Genomic DNA, 21,383 nt, shown 5'->3' with positions numbered 1-21,383 from the left:
GAGGCGACGGGGGAAGAACCGGCGGGATGGGGGGGAACTTACCTCCTCCTCCTGCTTCCTCCTCTGCCTCCTGTGTGGAGGTCCCTCCCCCCCGCGAGTATTGCGGGTCCCGCCCCCTTGTGTTGTTCTAAGCACAAAATGGAACACAAAGGTCCCTTAAAAAGCCCAGAACAGAAAGATGATAGGGATGGTTATTAACAAAACTGGAGATTAATTTCAGATTATGCACTAGGTAAAGCCAATTGCATCACTTCCCAGATATCTCCCTTTCCTTGAAGAATGGTCGCTGACCATCGTATTTTCAGCTGTGCAGCAGTTGTGCGGGTAGCAATGTTCCCTCTAAGCTGTGGAGTCTTGTGAGCAAAAACTCTACTCTGTGAGCTACTGGCATTAAAGTTGTGAGCGAGTGATTCAGCTACTGCATAAATTAGTCTGCTCTGGATCCCTCCTTCCTGAGCTAAGACAAAAATGTGTGAGCTGGAGGCTAAAAAACTGTGAGCCAGCTCACACTAAGCTTAGAGGGAACACTGGCGGGTAGTCATGTCGATCCAAAGCAAAATCCAAAAAGAGAAGCCATGTGACACTCAAGTGCCTGGCCCATTTTTGCGTAACACGCTCAGGCCGCTTGCCTCTGAATCTTGTTATTTGATCGGCTGTTGAGTTTGCATTTCTGAGTTATGGACAGTGTTCCCTCTAAGATGAGTTAGTGTGAGCTGGCTCACAGTTTTTTAGCCTCCAGCTCACAGATTTTTGTCTTAGCTCAGGAAGGATGGCTCCAGAGCAGACAAATTTAATGCAGCGGCCAAATCGCTCGCTCACAACTTTAATGCCAGTAGCTCACAAAGTAGGATTTTTGCTCACAAGATTCCACAGCTTAAAGGGAGCATTGGTTATGGAGCTGGGGAGCGTGTGTCTCTTGATAGCAAGTGGTGACATATAGCCATGAAGATAAGTGGGGTGGAGAACAAATAACAACCCTTATAAGTGGAAGCAATACACAGCATAGAATCTACAGGTTTCTTAACTGTTGGGTGCAAATTATGCTATTTTTCCATGCATACATGGTGGGAGTGTCCTTTGAATGAAGATGTTGAGGGGGGGGAAATTCAAATGTTAGCTTGGTGGTGCCTAGGATGGTATTCAGGCAGGCTGCTTTTAGTAATATTGTTGAGTTTCGTAAGGAACGCTGATGTCTATAGCCATCAGGCCTTTATTGGAAATCTGTTATTGGCCGTTGCCGCAAAGCAGTGGCAATCGAACGGATCATTTCACGCTGCGAAATGGTTGAGGGAAAGCATTTTCCGTTGCTGAAACAGATAAACAAACAGGATGAATGCAATTTTGGAAATGGGAATCGTAATGATGTGTTGCGGCGCTGGGTCCCTTTTGTTGTATATTTGAGTCATCGCTGTAAGTGTTCTCCGGGGACCGAATTTTCTGTCTGGTAGTGTGTGATTTTAATAACAGGGAAGTACACAAGGCCCCGAGGATTAAGCTGGGATATGGAGAACTGTACAGTGGGGGTGGTTTGGGCTTGGGGGTCTCAAACAACAGCAGTATTTTTGATACCGCAGAGCAATGTTCCCTCTAAGCTGTGGAGTCTTGTGAGCAAAACTTCTACTTTTTGAGCTACTGGCATTAAAGGGGTGAGTGGGGGATTTGGCTACTGCATCAATTAGTCTGCTCTGGATCCCTCCCTCCTGAGCTGAGACAGAAATGGGTGAGCTGGAGGCTAAAAAACTGTGAGCTAGCTCACACTAACTCAGCTTAGAGGGAACACTGCCGCAGAGAATATCAAGGGCAAGTTGTAGTATACCCTGGAGGGGGCTGAAAGATTAAATGGTGGGGGCAGTCAAAGACTCAGCTAGGTATGTACAGGACCTTGAGAGCATCTCAAGTGGCTCTCTGGATGCCAGCCTGTATATGATTTAAGGAGTTAACCTTTTGTAGTTTGTCTTCATACGTAGGGTGGGGTGGGTACAGATTGAATTATTGTGGATTGTTGTGGCGTATGCATTGGTTGTTATAGTTTATTGGAGAACATGTCAGTATTAGATTTGATTAATCAGTTTCTTGTTCAGTCAAGCTTCTGTGCTGTGAATCCAGTTACACCCAAATAATATATTTTTATGTTTTTATTTAGAGAGAGAGAGAGATCACCTAATAGTAAAAAGTGCTTACTGAGTTCCTACAAGGTCCTCAGCTATATCATGTTCCAAATACCTTTATGATTATAAACTAAAAATGTGACACAGGGATATAGATCAATAGACAGATACGACTTTTCCCTCCAGAAATCATTAAAAAATTTCCAGCATTTGGAAAAATACACCAGACTAGTTTGTCCGTCCTTATCCTATCTAATTCAAGTCAGTTTTTATAATCTTGCTATCTCCCATTTAGCCAAGATCTTAGTCAAATGTTTTGCAGTCTCCTAACTCTCTGTAGTTCGAGACCCGAGTGCCGCGTAACGGAGTGAGCTCCTGTCTCTGGCCCCAGCTCCTGCCAACCTAGCAGTTCGAAAGCAAGAAATTGCATCTATTAATAGACTCGAACTGTATTTGAAATGTGGATTTGCATGTATTGTATCTAATAAATAAAAAATTTTTTAAAAAGAAAGCAAGAAATTGCAAGTAGATAAATAGGTACTGCTTCAGTGGGAAGATAACAGCATTCTGTGTGCCTCTGCATTTAGTCATGCCGGCCACATGACCACGGAGAAGTCTTCGGACAGCGCTGGCTCTTTGGCTAGGAAACGGAGATGAGCACCACCCCCTAGAGTCAGATTTGACTGGCTTTCAAACAAGGGAAACCTTTACCTAAGTCTCTGCAACTAACATTCTTGCAGCAATAGAAAACTAAGAATCTAGTACCAGGCATCCGTGACCCAAATATTTTTCATTGTATTTAGAAAATGTAGATGCTGCCTCTCTAGGGACCTGCTTGAGGAGGCCAAGAAAAAAAGTTTGGCATGAAAATAAAACAATACAAAAACAACAGCCCGATCAGCAAGAGAGCCAGTGGCAGAATAATTGCAAAATGGAAAAGAAATAGGGTAAAAGATGTACAAGTAATTAAAAAGCACTTGGGCATGATCAAGGCCAGGAAACAAACAAACAAAAAAGTGCAGTAAAACGTCAATTAAGAGCCTAGGTAAAGAAAAAAGAATTTTTTTAACTTGGCACCTAAATGACAGCAGTATAGGCACCAAGTGAGCCTCAAGAGGGAGGGCATTCCAAAGGCGAGACACCACCACTAAGAAGGCCCTTTCTCCAATTATCACCTGCTTCTCCCGTGTGGGAGAAAATAGGACTTGGGAGGAGGCTCCTAACAGGTGTGCTGGGCCAGTCTAGGAGGAGGCCTTCTTTGAGGCAATGATCCTCACCTGCACAACAATGGGGCAACTCCAGCACCACCTTTATCCATGTCGACAGGAGCTTTCAACAGCGACTTCAGGCTTCCATCATTCGCAGCAAACTGAATGTGGCGTCTCATTTCCTTTGTAGCATCCACCCCCAAAATCGCACCCCAAGGGGCAGACAGCACCATGCTGGCCACGAAGACTGTGAAGCACGGCGCCCCCGCTCCCTCCGCCACCATCCCTGCCCCTCAGGCAGCGGCAGAAGCGGCTATGCGGAGACAGATGGCGAACCAGAATCCAGGTAAAGTTGTGTTTTGACTGTCTGATCCGGGGCCCTTGGCCTGCCGCCAGTGTTCCCCCTAAGCTGAGTTAGTGTGAGCTGGCTCACAGTTTTTTAGCCTCCAGCTCACAGATTTTTGTCCTAGCTCAGGAAGGATGGGGCTCCAGAGCAAACTAATTCATGCAGTGGCCAAATCACTCACTCACAACTTTAATGCCAATTACTCACAAAGTAGAATTTTTGCTCACAAGACTCCACAGCTTAGAGGGAACATTGCGGCTGCCGCTGAGCCGGACCCGTATGTGTGCAATCGCCTCTTGCCTAATGGGATCTGCAGCCCGTTGCTTAGCTCTTTGAATCGTCCTCTAGAAGCCGGTAGCCTGACGAGGGCCAGAGGCAGATCGATGCTGTTGCTGCCATTTATATTTTTGCTTCTTATGCCTCACTGCAGCCGTAAGATCACTTTGCCTATCCGAGTTTCTCAGCCTTCGTACACTCGACCCTAAAATCCTCCTCCCCCCCTCCAAGCAAAATTCTGTGGATATTCCACCAAACATTAGTAAAGGAAATTTAACTGCGTCTTGATATTGTGTCTGATCTGTCGTTCATTGGTGAAACAGCAATGCATGGACACACAAAGCTGCCTCATACTCCATCAGAACACCCATCCATCAAGATCAGTATTTATCTACGCAGACTGGCAGCAGCTGTCCAGGGTCTCAGGCAGAGGTCTTTTGCATCACCTACTGCCTGGTCCTTTTAACCGAAGGTGCCAAGGACCTTCTGGGACCTTCTGCATGCAAAGCAAGAGGCTCTTCCACTGAGCCACAGCCCCTCCCTTAAACCATGATTTAAAGTATAGTTTCAAATGGATTTGAAAACCAATGGTTGCACTAGCTGTGGTTTGTCTTGAAGTTTGAATTGACAAACTGTTGGCTGTGACCATCGCTGTGGCCCCAGAGGCCCCTGCCCCATCGGAAGCGGGAGTGCCGCACAGGTGGAATGCAGCAGTCAACAGACAGCTCTGCACTGTGGTTTGCCTGTTGGAACCACCAGGCTGTGGTTCTTTATTGATTGATTTGATTTTTACCCCACCAAGGCAGGCTCAGGGCGGTTTACGGAAGAACCAATAGGTCAACAACAATACAAATATTAATATAAAATACACCAGTTATTAAAAACAGTGGAAAAAACAATGGCGGTATCATCACAATAAAGTGCATTTATCGGTCCATCCATTGTCAACGGGCTCAGGCTGGAGATAGATTGGCACCGGGCCTAAATGGTAACACGGCTCCTACCTAAAAGCCTGGCAAAAGAGCTCAGTTTTCGTGGCCCTGCGGAACTGTGGTTGAACAGAACCTTGAAAAACACTGGAGTCTGGTTGTAGAATAAACACGAACACTTCCTAAATGTTTCTTTCTTACATAGCCCATTCTCTGAGAAATTGAGAGATTTCAGAAATTCACACACACAAACACACACATGCAAGAACACATTTTATCCATGGAACAGCCACCTCTGCAGATTAGACTGAGCGATAGTAACCAGCCCAAACTCATGCAGTGAGTTTCACAGCTTAGCGGAGATAGGAAAATGGATCTCCATGGTCCAAGCCTGACACTTTGTCACGCTGGCTTCCTTATTTATTTAAGGGGGGGAAACTTTAACATAAGAACATAAGAGATGCCAATGTTGGATCAGGCCAAAGGCCAGACATCCCAGGTGCCATCAGGAGGTCCACCAGTGGGGCCAGGACATTAGAAGCCCTCCCACTGTTGACCCCCCCCCAGGCACCAAGGAGACAGAGCATCACTTGCCCCAGAGTCCCTATCTATACCTTGTGGCTAATAGCCACTGATGGACCTCTCCTCCATATGCTTATCTAATTCCCTTTTGAAGCCGTCCATGCTTGTAGCCGCCGCCACTTCCTGTGGCAGTGAATTCCAAGTGTTAATCACTCTTTGGGTGTAGAAGTACTTCCTTTTATCCGTTCTAACCCGACCGCTCAGCAATTTCATGGAGTGCCCACGAGGTCTTGTATTGTGAGAAAGGGAGAAAAGTACCTCTTTCTCTACCTGCTCTTTCCCATGCATAATCTTATAAACCTCGATCATGTCACCCCTCAGTCGTTGTCTCTCCAAGCTAAAGAGCCCTAAGCGCTTTAACCTTTCCTCATAGGGAAAGTGTTCCTTGCTTCTAAGAGTACAGATGTTGGATATTGCTTGAGTGCAGATCAGCTGAGCATTTCTCAGCAAGGGAAGGGGAGGGAGAAGACTGGCGGTGGTAAGTGTTAGAGCCCAGGGGGAAACAGGCTTTGGATGGTTTGGGGAGGCAGCTCCTGAGGGATAAACAACCAGGTGTCTGAGGCTGCAGTGTTCAGTAGACTTAGAAGCCTTAACTCTCCAGTGGGACGGCCCTTTTCTCCATTTTCTTCTAAAGGTGCCTGGCCACACATAGTTCTCACTGAGGTAAGGAGTGCAGTAGAGGCTGTGCCATTCAAAGTATTGTATGGAATTGGTGGAACGTTTTTTCCTAGGAGCAAAAAACCCCTGCCTGTAGAATGCTAGTCTGTCAGGGAGCAGGCTAGCGCTCTTCTTCCTCATATGCAAGTTTTCTGTGAGCTAGGATTCTCTTTCCCCCCCCAAATGGAGGAACATTCGATCATGTGACCTGCAGTCAATATGAACTTGGCTTATATCAAGTCAGATCATTGGTTTTGTTGAACTTAGTTTTCTCTGCTCTGACCGGCAGCAGCGCACCCGAGTCTCAGGCAGCAAAGGGTCTTTCCAGGGCATTTTTTGTAGAAAAAGCCCAGCAGGAACTCATTAGCATAATAGGCCACACCCAACAGCAGAAACTCATTAGCATATTAGGCCACACCCCTGACGGCACAGCTCATTGGCATATTAGGCCACACACCCCCATGTTACCAGAAGTGTGGTCATCCAGCCACACCCACCTTTTGCTTCTTATTCTGTTTACCTTGTTTGTTGTCCAAACCCAGGGCTTTTTTTGTAGCAGGAACTCCTTTGCATGTTAGGCCACACACCCCTAATGTAGCCAATCCCAATGAGTTTCTGCTGTTAGGTGTGGCCTGTTATGCTAATGAGTTCCTGCTGGGCGTGGCCAACTCAGGAGCCAGCCGGAACTCCGTTCCTGTGCGTTCCTGCCCAAAAATAGCCCTGGGTCTTTCCTAGTTACTGCTTCCCTATGATACTTTTGACTGAAGATGCCGGGAATTGAACCTCAGGCCTTCTGCATACAGTTAGTGCTCTCCCACTGCGATGTGGTAAATCACTCTTCTGGGGGCGCCACTGAGCGGTGGCACAGGCCTCTTGCAGGTGGACCACTTCCAAGAGGGCCAGGCCATAGACGTGTCCTGTTCCTTAATGCGTGGTAAATCTGAGCTTGTTTGGATGACTTGTGCGCACCGTGGGAAGTGGGCCATCACCAAAAGAATTAATGCACCCTCCTGTTTATTTCTCTTAAAAGCTGTGAGCGCTTCCTTAACGGAGTCTACCTTGAAGAATGTCCCCCAGGTGGTGAACGTGCGAGAACTGAAAAATAACACCTCCCCCCCTGCCGTCGCAACAGTAACAGGGTGAGTGAATGAACAAAGTCTGAGTGAAAGCTTAAGTGACCCCCGTTGGTTTTAGCTGTACTTGCAGGAAGGCTCAGCTGTCAGTAGAGGGCAGTGGTGTCGCTTCAGGGATAACATTCTTTTACTTAAATATTTATATCCCGCTTTTCTCTTTGGAAAGACCCAAAGTGACTTACAAAACGATCACCTGTGCCTTGGGTTCGTCTGAGATTCAGTAGCTGGCTCATCCGATGGGATGAGCAAAGAGGCCTTTGGCTCAAGCCTGTGGACTGAAGCCTCTGGCCTCAGCCCTGTGTTATAGTACCGGCAAACAGGAAGGAAGGGGGGGGGAAACGCAGCTGAATTTGGGGTGTTTTGAAAGGAGCAAAGGGATAACAGCAAGGAAAAAGTCCACAGGAAACACAGAGGCCAAAGCATGTCCCTGTTCTCGCCCCCCTCCAACAGGCATTCAGAGGTACACTGCTTCTGAACATGGAGGTGCCATTCAGTGATCACGGCTAATAGCCTCTGGTGGATCTTTCCCCTGTCCTTTTATCTAATTGCCTTTTCAAGCTACCAGCGTGCTGTTGGAGGAGAGTTTCAGTGATCGCACGGACCTCCCAAAAGACCAAACAGGTAGCTCCTATATCAAATCAAGCCTAGATTCTCCTGAGAAGCTAAAATAACTAAACTGAGCCTGTTGTACCTTGATCACATCATGAGAAGGCAAGACTCACTGGAAAAGTCAATAACGCTAGGAAAAGCTGAAGGCCGTAGGAAAAGAAGAAGACCCAACAAGGGATGGATTGACTCGATGAAGGAAGCCAGTTTGCAAGACCTAAACCAGGCTGTCAACGGCAGGACGTTTTGGAGGCCGTTGATTCATAGAGTCGCCATAAGTTGGAAGCACAAGCTTTGAGCCACCACAGCACCCCTTAACAGTGTGTCCCACCCGTGAATTTGCACCATGCAAAGAAACATGATGCAACACCACCTTGGTGTAGTGGTTAAGTGCGCGGACTCTAATCTGGGAGAACCAGGTATGATTCCCCACTCCTCCACTTGCACCTGGCTGGATGACCTTGGGCAAGCCGTAGTTCTGATAAGAGCTGTCCTTGAAAAAGAGCCGTTTCTGTCAGAGCTCTCTCAGCCCCGCCTACCTCACAGGGTGTCTGTTGTGGGGAGGGGAAGGGAAAGGAGTTTGTAAGCCGCTCTGAGACTCCTTTGGGTAGTGAAGGGTGGGGTATAAATCCAATCTCTTCTCGTTCTTTTGCCCACTGCAGGGTAGGAACTGTCAAGAGAAGGACATTTCTCAAACTCTTAAAATTTGTCACGATTCAGCTTGAGCAAGAGACGGCCCCAAATTGCTCCCTAGCTTTGTTTGATTGTTACTCTTAATAAAACACAGAGATAGTTAAAAGAAGAAATAACAGTGACAGAATTCACCCAGCCCCTGGCTTGAGTCTGTGCTGAGGTCACCGGAGGCAGGGAGCAGGGGACGCACAGGGAACAGGAGGAGCCGCGGCTCAGTGGAAGAGGCATCTGCTTGGCATGCAGAAGGGCCCCGGGTTCAATCCCCGGTGTCTCCAGTGAACGTGTAAAAAAAAAGATCAGGCAGGAGGTGGCGTGACGGACCTCTGCCTGACACCCTGGAGAGCCGCCGCCGGTCTGAGGAGACAATCCTGGTCTTGATGGACCAGTGGTCTGATTCTGGATAGCGCAGTGCCGTGTGCACACAGCTTCCCAGGTGCCCCCGAGAAAATGGTCGACGCGTCCCTCCTTTAGGGATCCCTGTGAAGCATGTGCCAGACCGAATCGTGCCTGGTGGCCAGTGTTCCCTCTAAGCTGAGTTAGTGTGAGCTAGCTCACAGTTTTTTAGCCTCCGGCTCACAGATTTTTATCTTAGCTCAGGAAGTATGGCTCCAGAGCATTCTAATTTATGCAGTAGCCAAAACATTCGCTCACAATTTTAATGCCAGTAGCTCACGAATTAGAATTTTTGCTCACAAGACTCCGCAGTTTAGAGGGAACATTGCTGGTGGCCCAGCCCCCTGTGGCAGCATCCCCCAGAGGACACTTGTGCCTCTGCGCATGAGGGGCACATGCTGTCCTCGACCCCTCGCAGTAAGTTAGCTCTCCCCGAACAGCCTCCCTCCCTCCCTAACCGGCGTTGTGCTCATCAGGGTCCCGACCCGGCTGGCATGTGGACATTTTCTTGGATTCTGCTTTGGCTCCACCAGGCCTCCTTTATCTGCCCTGTTTTTAAAAAACACAAGCGTTTGGCCTCCCCCCCAGTTCCACAAGGACGTTTCCTCCCACGCTGCAGTCACAACAGGTGGCCCTTCCCCTTGCACTGACTTTGAGACTTCTGCCTTGGATAGTTATCAAAGGCAAGATAACATGTGCATTCTTTGGGGGAAACCAAGGTGTTTGGCAGGGGTCGACGGCCTAGGGACCGGGGGGAGTGCGGGCTGCTGTTTTATGGGGATAACCGAGTAGAAGGAGCAATAACCAGCCACCTCTTTTTCTTGCGTCGTCTCTGGAACGGCATGCTTTTTGTTGTGTTTTGCTTCAGGTCAGCACCATCATCTCTTTCCAAAGAGCCCAGGGCATCTGATGCTTGGGAATTTCCGTTCCCAGGCAGTGCTCAGCACCGGACCTGCATAGCTTTGGGAGTAGAATCCCCCTGTTTGCCTCCAGTCAATTTTCTGGGCTTTGTCCCAGGCACAAGGTGGCACACTGGCTTGTGCAGCTTTTCAGATTTTTCTGGGCTGCGGACCTCCTTGTTCCCGTTTCCTTTCCTTCCTTAAGATGGGAGGACGAAAGCAGCGGCAGGGCAGTAGGACCATCGCCGCAGCTTTGGGGGAATGTCGGTGCACAGGGATGCCCCCGTCCCTGCAGGGTTGTCACGGCTGCATCGGGATCGGATGGGGGGCAGTGCCATTCTCCATGGTTTTGTAATTGGCAGTTTTGAATCAAGGGTTTAGAATCGCCTGCAGTAGTCAGAGGCAGTGTTCCCTCCAAGCTGAGTTGGTGTGAGCGGGCTCACAGTTTTTTAGCCTCCGGCTCACACAGTTTTGTCTCAGCTCAGGAAGGAGGGCTCCAGAGCAAGGTGATTTATGCAGGAGCCAAATTGCTCGCTCATAACTTTAATGCCCGTAGCTCACAAAGTAGAATTTTTACTCACAAGACTCCACAGCTTAGAGGGAGCATGGGTCAGAGGTACCGCCAGTCCTTGAATATTCACACGATGATTCTGAATTTTATGGGAGACAGGAGAACAATCGGTGGTGTGACTCTTGGTTCTCAGTAGTCCAAGATAGGATGGCTGCCAGCGTCACGGAAGACAAAGATGCCATTAGTAGCCAGCCCTCTTCCATGCCTCAAAATGATTCCAAGCTTGAAAGGGGTTTGTTAACAGGACTTCACCATTCAAAAACCGAGAGGTCTTTCTGCAGCTACAAATTATGTTTGGCTGTTTCAGTGGTCAAGGACTGTCAAATGACGGTCAAGTGTTTTTGAAGCATTAACTTTATCAGAACAAAGTTTTAAAATGCTTCAATCATCAACTGGTCCGATACTTGAACACGCATGACCACATGAAGCGGCTGCATACTGAATCTGACCTTTGGTCCATCACGCAAGACCACATGAAACTGCGTTATAGTGAATCAGATCCCTGGTCCATCAAAGTCAGTATTGTCTACTCAGACTGGCAGCTGCTCAAGCTCTCAGGCTGAGGTCTTTCATATCACCTACTGCCTGGTCCTTTTTAACTGGAGATACCGGAGAGATTGAACCTGGTACCTTCTGCATGCCAAGCAGATGCTCTGACCCCGAGCCACAGCCCCTCCCCGTTTACACTTGTTAGAATAACTTAGTTATTCTAACAAAGTTAACAAAATTAACTTTGAAATGACGTTGGAAGCAGGTGATTTATTTATTGACTGCCCTACAACTGTCAACTCAGTTAGCTCTTTGGGGCGGCTTATGATAAATCTAAAACGCAGCCCTGAAGATAATCAAGACACAAGGTAACAAGTGTCAGAGCCAGTTTGGTGTAGTGGTTAAATCCACGGGGAGAAGAATCTGGGAGAACTTGCACCTGCTGGATGACCTTGGGCAAGCCATAGTTCTGACAAGAGCTGTTCTTGAAAAAGAGCCGTTTCTGTCAAGAGCTCTCTCAGCCCCACCTACCTCGCAGGGCATCTGTTGTGGGGAGGGGAAGGGAAAGGAGTTTGTAAGCCGCTCCGAGACTCCTTTGGGTAGTGAAGGGCGGGGTATAAATCCAATCTCCTCTTCTTCTTCTCAAACTTAAAAAAAGTGCAGCTCTTTAAAAGAACCGTAAAAGAAACAGCAGATAAGCAATGAAATGTCTCTGAGAGCCAGTTTGGTGTAGTGGTTAAGTGCGCGGACTCTAATCTGAGAGAACCAAGTTTGATTCCTCACTCTTCCACTTTCACTTGGCTGGATGGCCTTGGGCAAGCCATAGTTCTGATAAGAGCTGTCGTTGAAAAAGAGCAGTTTCTGTCAAGAACTCTCTCGGCCCCACCCACTTCACAGGGTGCCTGTTGTGGGGAGGGGAAGGAGTTTGCAAGCCGCTCTGAGACACCTTTGGGTAGTGAAAGGCGGGGTATAAATCCAATCTTCTCCTCCTCCTCTCCTCCTCCTTCGTTCTTCTTCCTTCTTCTTCTTCTTGTTGGCAACCTCAGTGGCATCACCCACAGTGCTATACTTGTGTTAACGCAAGAGGGGAGGAGAAATCCAGAGAGGGGAAGAAAGATTGGAGGGAGGGAAGGAGAGGCCCCGCTGCAGTGCAGTCATACTAGGCGGCCAGCAGGAGAGGCTGCTCTCTGCTGCTAGGTGTGCCCGCCCCCACCGGACTACTGCAAAGTGAGAGGGGCGGGCAACTCTGCCTCGTGCCTTCACTAACAGATGGCAGCCGGATGAAACTCAGCTGCCACCTTCACGCAGCGGCCTCCTTGGCTTGGAGGAAGGAGAAGAGAAGAAGAGATTGGATTTATACCCCGCCCTTCACTTGGAGTCTCAGAGCGGCTTACAAACTCCTTTCCCTTCCCCTCCCCACAACAGACACCCTGTGAGGTAGGCGGGGCTGAGAGAGCTCTGACAGAAAGGGCTCTTTTTCAAGGACAGCTGTGCCAGAGCTTGTGACTGACCCAAGGTCACATCAGCAGGTGCAAGTGGAGGAGTGGGGAATCAAACCCGGTTCTCCCAGATTAGAGTCCGCACACTTAACCACTGCACCAAACCATGTGACCGGTGGGCAATCTTTGACCCACTGATTGCTAATCCTAAACGGGCAAGGCAAGACGGGGGAGATATGGACAGCAAAGCAGATGCTCCAGTGGTAGCGTTCCTCACGCGGTACAATCCGGTGCCCCGCCACGGGTGAGGCTTCTTGTTTCCATTGGTGCCAGTGTCCTCCCTTTCACAAAGCAAGGTCATAAAGTTGTCTCCTCGCCCTGGCAGTGCGGGAGGCCCAGTTGGGACTGTGATGCAGCTGCAGCCCCAGAATGTCTCTCTCCCATAAAGCCCCCCACCCCCACCCGCCGTGCCACTTTGAATGCTTTATGTCCCTTTACAGGCAGGTGGATACTTGGCCCCTGCCTTAGATACCTGACACGTTGGCACAAAGCCTCCAACAGCCTTAGCAGACAGCTCCAGATGGGCCCCGAAAGATTATCGTGGGAGACGACAGGAAAGCTTGCTTTCCCCCCCACCCCCAATCTTTGTTTCTCTCTCTTTGTTTCTCTTCCTTGCTTGCGTTAATCAGGCCATGCCACTGTGGTTCTCTGGTGTTCCCTGAAATGGCTACGCAGTCCTAAGCTCTGTGTTTTCCTTTGTCATATCATTTCTGATAAAAGCTGGGGCACCAGTTTAAACAGATCCTTCCTGTTTAACGAGGGCATCTGCCTCTCCCCTGTGCTGCCTTGTTTCCTGTTCTCTGGCTAAAGAAGTTGCTGGCGGTGGTCAGGTTCAGTCTGTGGGGTCCAGCCGCGGTGCCAAAGCACGCTGTGGCAGTAGGTTTTACCCTAGCAGCCTTGTCCTAGTGGGCTATTAAGAGTCCTTGCACCACAGGGCAATGTCCTGCTTTGTCTCCTGTGTGGGGTTTTGCTGCTTCCAAGGGGCTGGGGGGGGGGACATGTTCTGCAGTAGCTGTGCAAGAAGCTTGCACGTGCCCCCAGCCAGGCAGAGTTGATGACACGTTGCATTAGGGAGGGAGAAATTGGTCCACCTATTGATTGATTGATTTCTTTTCTTTTTCTTCTTTTTTTTTTTGGTCAGAAAGTTTTATTTCGTTTCCAGTTTTACATTTATACATTCCATCTATACATTTTGCCAGGGGTCGTTTCGTAGAAAAAGAGCTAGGGGAACTCATTAGCATAACATCACCGGAAGTGTGTCATAAGGCCACACCCCCTGACATCACCGGAAGTGTGTCATAAGGCCACACACCCCGCCCCAACGGTCTCGGCCGCCGGTGGCGGCCTTTGCAGCTCCACTGCGGTGGACCTGCAAGGCCGGCGGGAGTGCAAGGAAGCCCCACGAAGGCCCTCCCTGGCCCCAGGCAGGCAGGGTTAGGGAGAGGCAGGGAGGAAGCAACTTACCCTCCCTCTTCTCCTGCCTCCTCCTGGCTGAATGAAGGCCGGAAGCGGGGCGGCCAGAAGCAGGGGGCGCGGCTTCGTCCTGTGCCCCGCCCCCCCGTACCTCACCCGGGGGAACTGCGATCCCCCGCGATCCCCCCCGAAATGACCTCTGCATTTTGCATATATATCAGAGTCTTTCATCACTTATTTCTTATATACATTTTAACTTCACTGTTCGCTTGACATCTCTCCTATCCAGTTATACACCTTTTCCCATCTCCTTTCATGTACCTTTTCATTCTTATTCTGCAACATTAAACTTAAATCATCCAGTCTTGCTAACTCCAGTATCTTGAGTGTTAACTCTTCCCTCTTGGGTATGATCTCGGATTTCAAGTTTCTGGCCAATAACAATCTAGCAGCTGTTATTATATATCCTAGTATGTATGCTTCTTGCTTATTATAACCTTTCGGGATCATATTTAACAAATATATTTCCGGTTTTAAGGCTACATTTTTCTCCAAAATTTCTTGAATTACCTTCCGTGCCATCTTCCAATATCCTTGTATCTTACTACACATCCACCACATATGGTAAAATGTCCCCAAATTCGCTTTACATTTCCAACATGAATTTGAGTACCCGTTGTAAAATTTAGCTAATTTATCCGGAGACCAGTGCCATCTGTGGAACATCTTATACACGTTCTCCTTATACGCCACCGCTCTCATATACTTGATTGATTGATTTCTAACATCTTGATGCTGCCTTTCCACCCCATCTGGGTCCACAAGGCAGGAAACATTAAAACATTTGAACAGTTCTAATGAAGTTAAATATGACAAAATAATTCTATTAAAAACACATAAACAGCACCAGCAGGAGGGCCAGTAACTCTTATTGCAGGCATACCAGACAAAGGAAAAAAATAATAAAATGTTCACCTCAGGGGTCATTTCGTAGAAAAAGAGGTGCAGGAGCTCATTAGCATAACTCATTAGCATAACTTATTTGCATATGCCACACCCCCTGACATCACCGGAAGTGTGTCAGAAGGCAACACCCACTGCTCAGGGTCCACTAGACTGTTTTGGATTGCTAGCTATGGGGGGGGGCGTGCAGATCTGTCCTCACAGAGGAGGGAGAGCTTGTACCTGAAGGCAGGCCGGGGGGGGGGTGTCTCTGCAACTTACCTGGCTGCTTCTTGCTCCTCGTGGCCCGACTGAGGGCTGCTGGGAGCAGGGAACGGGGCTTGTTGCATGTGCCCGCTCCCTGGGCTCCTTACTGCCAGAGCTCCGTTCCTGTGTGCTCCGGCAGGAAATGACCCCTGGTTCACCTGCTGGTGAAAGATGGAGGAAGACAGGCAAATCTCCCCCGGGGAGGGAATCCCAAACCTCTGGTGCCACGGCCGAGAAGGCCCTTTCTCAGGTTCCCGCCTACCTGCCCTCAGATGGTGGGGGCAGCCAAAGCAAGGCTTCTGGGGATGAGCAGAGCGAGTGGGTGGCCCCATATGGGAGAAGCTGGTCCTTATTCTAGTGGGGTTCTCGTAACTGGCACACGCGTAGTGGTAGGTAATGTTACTTTAGCCTTTCCATGTGTTGAAAGTGCTTATCTGGAACCCATTCAGCTGGTCTGGAAGGAAGACCACTGTTGCGGTCATCCCCATGCTGAAGAAGGGGGTTTTGCAGTGAAGGGGGAGAGAGAGAGAAGCTTGTCTAAGGCTACCCTCTGTGTCCATGGCAGGGATGAGATTTGAGCCTATATTTGCGGCTGTCAGCGGAGCACAGGATGTGTCAGGCGCTGCACAGAGGGACAGCTGGAGGTCCAGGGTTGGGCTTAGTGATCGTTTGACTGCCAAATCTTCCCCGGTTCAGTGGTGGTTTTGGGCTGGCCTTCTGTAATCATTTCAGCGCATGCAGCATGTGGTCACTCCGGTCTGACTGCCACTCTTCCCAAGTCCAGCCTAGAAATGTTTGACATGGGCTCTTTCTTGAGCCTGCCTGCTCCACCTGAGATTTGCACTCAGGCCTCTTGTCGAGATCGGTCAGGGTGTTGTTGTTGTTTTTTAATTTGCATAAGGACTTGGATTTGTCTTGTTTCTTAAAGCTTGACCGGCTCTCTCTTGGTCCAGCCTCACCCCCCTGGAGAGAGTCTGCAGTGTTCAGGCCTCTTTCTTTCCCCGTCTCGCAACACCAGTCTCTTCAAACTGGCATAATTAGCCCTGTGGATTTTGAAATAGCCGGTGCACAGCCGTTGAGGTTGGGTGCATAGTTGGTACCTTGCCTCTGCCATGAGCTCACAAACTGGCTGGCTGCTGGCATCCTCTGCAATGTTGGGAGGATTGCTGATCTCCATTATACGGTCGTTGCAAGGGCAGTGGCATGTTAACGGTTTAGAACTGGCCAGCTTTTTCTTTGGCTCACCTTCTATTAGTCCTTGTTTCACACGGCTTTTGTCTGTGTGGGTCCCTTAATCCTTAGCATAGCCTTTTTCACCAGCGGGAAAGTGGATTGGTTCCAACGCGGTGTTGGTTTTGATTGCCGTAAGCCAGGGGTGTCAAATATAAGGCCCGGGGACTGGAACCTACCTTTCTGGGACTCTTATCCGGCCCATGAGCAACTCGTACAAGGGAGGAAGCAGGAAGCTGCTTGGGGGGTGGGGGGGAGTGAGCAGAGCCACTCCCATTGTGGCTTCGGCGCAGCGGAACAACCTCATCTGCAGCAGTCAAGCAGAACTCCTTCGCTTCAGGGGCAGCCTCACTGGCAAGTTGGGAGCCACCCCAGCTGCATTCGTGCTGGATCAGGGTTCCGAGGCGAGGTCGCACGCCTCTCTGTTCGAACTGCAGTTCCAGGGATGCTATCCCAGATGGTCGCATGAATCAGTGTTTGCACATGGGGCGTGCAGACGATCCTCTGCTGGGACCTGCTGGCGGCCAGCATCGCTGCCATATTTGCACACACACACACACACACCATGCGGTAGCTGTGCTTTGGCCCATGGGGGGGGGGGCAGTTCTTTACCAGTTTTGTTCCACATATCAGGGGCCTAGTCCTGTCACCGAGCACGTGAGTTGGTGGCCAGGCCTTCCTCCCTCATGGACCACCCGGTGTCCCTCAGCCCTAGGTGACTGCTGCTGCGTGAGCATCTTCATGCAGCAGCCAGTTTGGTGTCGTGGTTAAGCATGCGGACTCTAATCTGGGAGAACCGGCTTTGATTCCCCACTCCTCCACTTGCACCTGGCTGGATGACCTTGGGCAAGCCGTAGTTCTGATAAGAGCTGTTCTTGAGAAAGAGCCGTTTCTGTCATAGCTCTTTCAGCCCCACCTACCTCACAAGGGTGTCTGTTGTGGGGAGGGGGAGGGAAAGGAGTTTGTGAAGGGTGGGGGTATAAATCCAATCTCTTCTTCTCCTTCTTCATCTTATTGGGCTTTACTTGGCCTGGGTCCCACCATGCACCTGGCCTCAGACCTGGGCTGCCACAGGCAGGGGGCTAGTTCAGATTGACTTCCCAGTCCCCTTCCGTGGTGGCAGGGGGGAGCTCCCAACACCCAGCCACTTTGGTGTAGTGTTTAAGTGTGCAGACTCTAATCTGGGAGAACCGGGTTTGATTCCCCCACTCCTCCACTTGCACCTGCTGATGTGACCTTGGGTCAGTCACAAGCTCTGGCACAGCTGTCCTTGAAAAAGAGCAGTTTGTGTCAGAGCTCTCTCAGCCCCACCTACCTCACAGGGTGTCCGTTGTGGGGAGGGGAAGGGAAAGGGGTTTGTAAGCCGCTCTGAGACTCCAAGTGAAGGGCGGGGTATAAATCCAATCTCCTCTTCTTCTCTTCTTCTTCTTCCCTGGGGCTCCAGCTCACAGCATTGGCAGCGGGAGTGGGCTGGGGAAGGGGTTTGCCCCCATGAGGCCTGGCAGTGAGGACACCAACTCAGAGCTTACCGGTTGCTGTCTTTTATGAAGTTTATATTCTCCGGTACCTGGCGTTATGTTTTATGGCACCCATGGCCCAGCCCAACAAAGTCACATCTATGTCCGATCCGGCCCTCGTAACAAATGAGTTCGACACCTCTGCTTGTAAGCTGCTTTGAGAGCCAATCTTTGGCTGAATTTTGGGTTCCAAATATGATTGGGTGGGGGGGGGGGGGTAGGTTATTTTCTTTAGATTATTTGTTAATGAGTAATAAAGTGAATGCAGTGCTTTGAACACTCTCTGAAATGTTTTATAAATGCTGTTTTCTACCCTGGTCAAGTGGCTCAAGTGGTTAAGACGCTGAACTGCAGGCTGTGGAAGGTCGGTAGTTCAGCAGTTCGAGACCCGAGTGTGCCGCAGGACGGAGTGAGCTCCCGTCTCTAGTTCCAGCTCCTGCCAACCTAGCAGTTCGAAAGCAAGAAATTGCAAGTAGATAAATAGGTACCCCTTCGGTGGGAAGGTAACAGCGTTCCGTGCGTCTTGGTGTTTAGTCATGCCGGCCACATGACCACGGAAACGTCTTCGGACAGCACTGGCTCTTCGGCTTTGAAACGGAGATGAGCACCGCAACCCTAGAGTCGGATTCGACTGGCTTTCGAGCAAGGGGACCTTTACCGTTACCTTACCCTGGTCTTAACGACAAAGATGATGCAATCACCCTCAATGAAAGCAGATTTGAAAGGGGGCTGTTTCCAGAGCAGCAACTCATGCAGAGACGCAGCAGGCAGCATTCTGTGTGGATCCCAGGAGCCTGTCCGGTTACACTTCTCTCCCAACCGCGGTGTGTGGCTGGCAACGCAGCACTGTGTTTGATCACGGAAGCAGGAGACTTCGTGAAAAAGGCCAAGTATAAATGAAGTAATAAAGAGATGGTTGTTAGTGGGCTCTAAAAACCTTCTTTTCCCCTCCCCCCAGATCGTCAGTTCCTCAATCTGCAGCTCAAGCCGCACACCAGGTTCTGACCGCAACCGCTGCAAATCAAGCCAGCCAGGTATCTCTTGCGTCCTGAACTCTTTTCCTCTCTACAAGCCAGGCAGTGTGTGTGTGGGGGGGGGGGTGTTTGAGCTTCCTCTCTGGCTGGGTGTTTATCTGCCTCGCAGCTCCTTATCCTCCGCGCAGTCTCCAGAGCCCCATTCAGCGGAGCTTTGAATCGCTCTCCAGCCTTTTATTTGTTTGTTTGCTTTTTTCTAGCCGCAGCTTCCAGCATGCGAAGAGCTTTTAAACGCTCCTATGCTGTAACGTGCACACGTAGCCCCCATTCTTCAGAAAAGCAAACTCTTAAGGCACAATCCAGTCTTTAAGCACTCCAGGTCACTGTTCCCTCTAAGCTGAGTTAGTGTGAGCCAGCTCACAGTTTTTTAGCCCCTGGCTGGCTCACACATTTTTGTCTTAGCTCAGGAAGCATGGCTGTAGAGCAAGCTAATTTATGCAGCAGGCAAATCGCTCGCTCACAACTTTAATGCCAGTAGCTCACAAAGTAGAATTTTTGCTCACAAGACTCCACAGCTTAGAGGGAACATTGCTCCAGGTCTCCTTCATCCCCACAGCTGAGCCAAGCAAGTACTTGCATCCTGTCCATTGCAGCCCATAGGATGCAGGCGCTTAAGATTGGGTGGCTAATGTCCCGGTTCTGTAAGCAAACTGTGGGAATTTTGTCCGTTGACTACCAGCTACGGTGCCGTAAGATCTGCCTCATTCTCTCAGTCTCATTGCTGGGGGACGCCACGGCATTGCCTCCGTCTGTATTTCCCTGCCTGGTTGTGTCCCGACGAGGGTGGGGAAATCGCTAATTCAAGGAGGGACAAGATTGATTCCACTTGCCTGTACTAAGCTTGGAGCTTCGTTTGGGTTTAATTTTTATTTATTTATTAAGCTCTATTTATCAGGCTGCCCTTCCCTGCAAGCAGGGCTCAGGGCAGCTTGCATCGGAAGACAAGCGCAATAAAACATAAAATCAAGAACAACTTTAAAATACTTAAAAGTGTCAGCAACATGTCGCCTATTATCCACGATGGCGGGAGAGATCTCAGAACACACTGGCTCTTTAGGGTGGAGGGGATGTGGAGGAGTGGGGGGGGGGGGATAGGAGAGTGCCAGACCGTCGCTGCCCTCAACCCAAATGTCCAATGGAATGTCCATGGCCGGCTCGCTCGCTAGGCAAACTAGGCGTTCGCCTAGAGCGCGCCGGCCCTTAGGGGCGCCAAACTGCCCCCGCCAAAAGCCCCCCTGCCATTGCATTTCCGTGGCTGGGTGACCCCCGCTGCTGCCGCCCACTGCCTCTTTGGCCAGCTAACTTCTCTGCCTGTTCCCTCGGCTTCCCAGTGGAGTGCGAGCACTTCTCCTCCTCCTCCTTGCGGCTGGGGACTGGCAACTGCAGCAGGAGCAGCAGCAGCAGGGCCAGGGGAACAATGGCTTCTGAGCGCCCCCCCGGTCAGCCTCTTCTCCGGGCGCCTTGACAAGGGGTGCCCAACTGCACCCGCCCCGCCCCCCGCTGGCTCTGACCGGGTGGCCACCGCCGCCTCTTTGGCCAGCTAACTTCTCAGGAGAAGGAGCAGCAGCACGGGGGGGGGGAGAGAAGGGGAAATTGGTGGGCGCATGGGGGGAGGCACCAGAAGGGATCCTCGCCTAGGGTGCAAAATAAGCTGGGGCCGGCCCTGGGAATGTCCCTGCAGGACAACACTCTGGGAGCACAAAAGTGGGCACTGTCATGGCTTCCCTCAGTGGGGAGACTGAGAGAATGAGGCGGAGCTTGGAGCATCCCAGCTGGCAGTCCCAAAGGACTGGCCGTGTGCAATTCCCGGGAGGCAGGGCTCTGATGGGTTTTGTCCCCATGTGGACTGCTTGCATTCCAGCCCAGCCAACTAGCTTGCATGGCGTGTAATTGGTTGCCCGTTGTCCATGGCCCCATAGTGCTCAGATCTGTCAGTCTGAGACTCTTTTGTTCCCCACTGCAAGCTAGACCTTCTAGGGTTGTTAATGGAATGGTAAAGTGTTGTAAAATAATTTGAATGTTAAAATGCTGGCACGGTAAGCATTGAAAAGATGGTTTGGAAAATGAAAGCCAAAGAGAAAGAACAGGAGCTGTGGAACGCCACGTTTGCAAGATCTTTCTGTGTGGTGTAATTGTCTCCACACACTCACACCCCAGTTTAGAATCCCCGGTGTGGGTTAAAATGTTCCCACTTTGCCTTTACACTTAGGGTAGAAGTTGGATTTGCCAGGATTCCTTTGGAGTTGCCTCAGCCAGTAGCTACATCATCTCTTAAGGCAAGAGTCCCCAACATGGTGCCCGTGGACGCTACGGCACCTGCCAGCACCTTTTTTGGAACTCACCAAGCGTTTTTAGAAAGTGGGTGGGGCCATGTAGGGTTGTTGCCCACCAGGGTTCTGATAGGCCAAAGAAGATTGGTTGTGCAGACTAAAATAAAATTGTTTCAGTGGCAGCTGCCACCACAGTATTTGTTTTATTCTCTCTCACCTCTCTGTCCCAGTTTTTAGTTACCCCGCTTCTCCCGGGCACTTGGGCTTCCTCTATGTCTCTGTCTCCCCTGGCAGTCATTTTGTGGTTGGCTCCGCCTCCCG

General features: G+C 50.1%; 1 protein-coding gene across 1 annotated transcript in view; it reads left to right on the top strand.

The window, feature by feature from the left end:
- NUP214 (nucleoporin 214kDa) overlaps positions 1 to 21,383 on the top strand; it is a 121,953-nt gene that overhangs the window by 62,692 nt on the left and 37,878 nt on the right. Inside the window, exons 23-25 of the mRNA XM_015424259.1 lie at positions 3,507 to 3,662; positions 7,137 to 7,245; positions 18,717 to 18,792. Of these exons, the coding sequence (XP_015279745.1) occupies positions 3,507 to 3,662; positions 7,137 to 7,245; positions 18,717 to 18,792 (341 nt within the window). The remainder of the gene's footprint in view (positions 1 to 3,506; positions 3,663 to 7,136; positions 7,246 to 18,716; positions 18,793 to 21,383) is intronic.

The sequence above is a fragment of the Gekko japonicus genome, unplaced genomic scaffold, assembly GCF_001447785.1.
Source record: "Gekko japonicus isolate JY-2015 unplaced genomic scaffold, Gekko_japonicus_V1.1 scaffold2121, whole genome shotgun sequence".
NCBI lineage: Eukaryota > Metazoa > Chordata > Lepidosauria > Squamata > Gekkonidae > Gekko > Gekko japonicus.
This window is presented reverse-complemented; position numbering and strand designations above follow the sequence as displayed.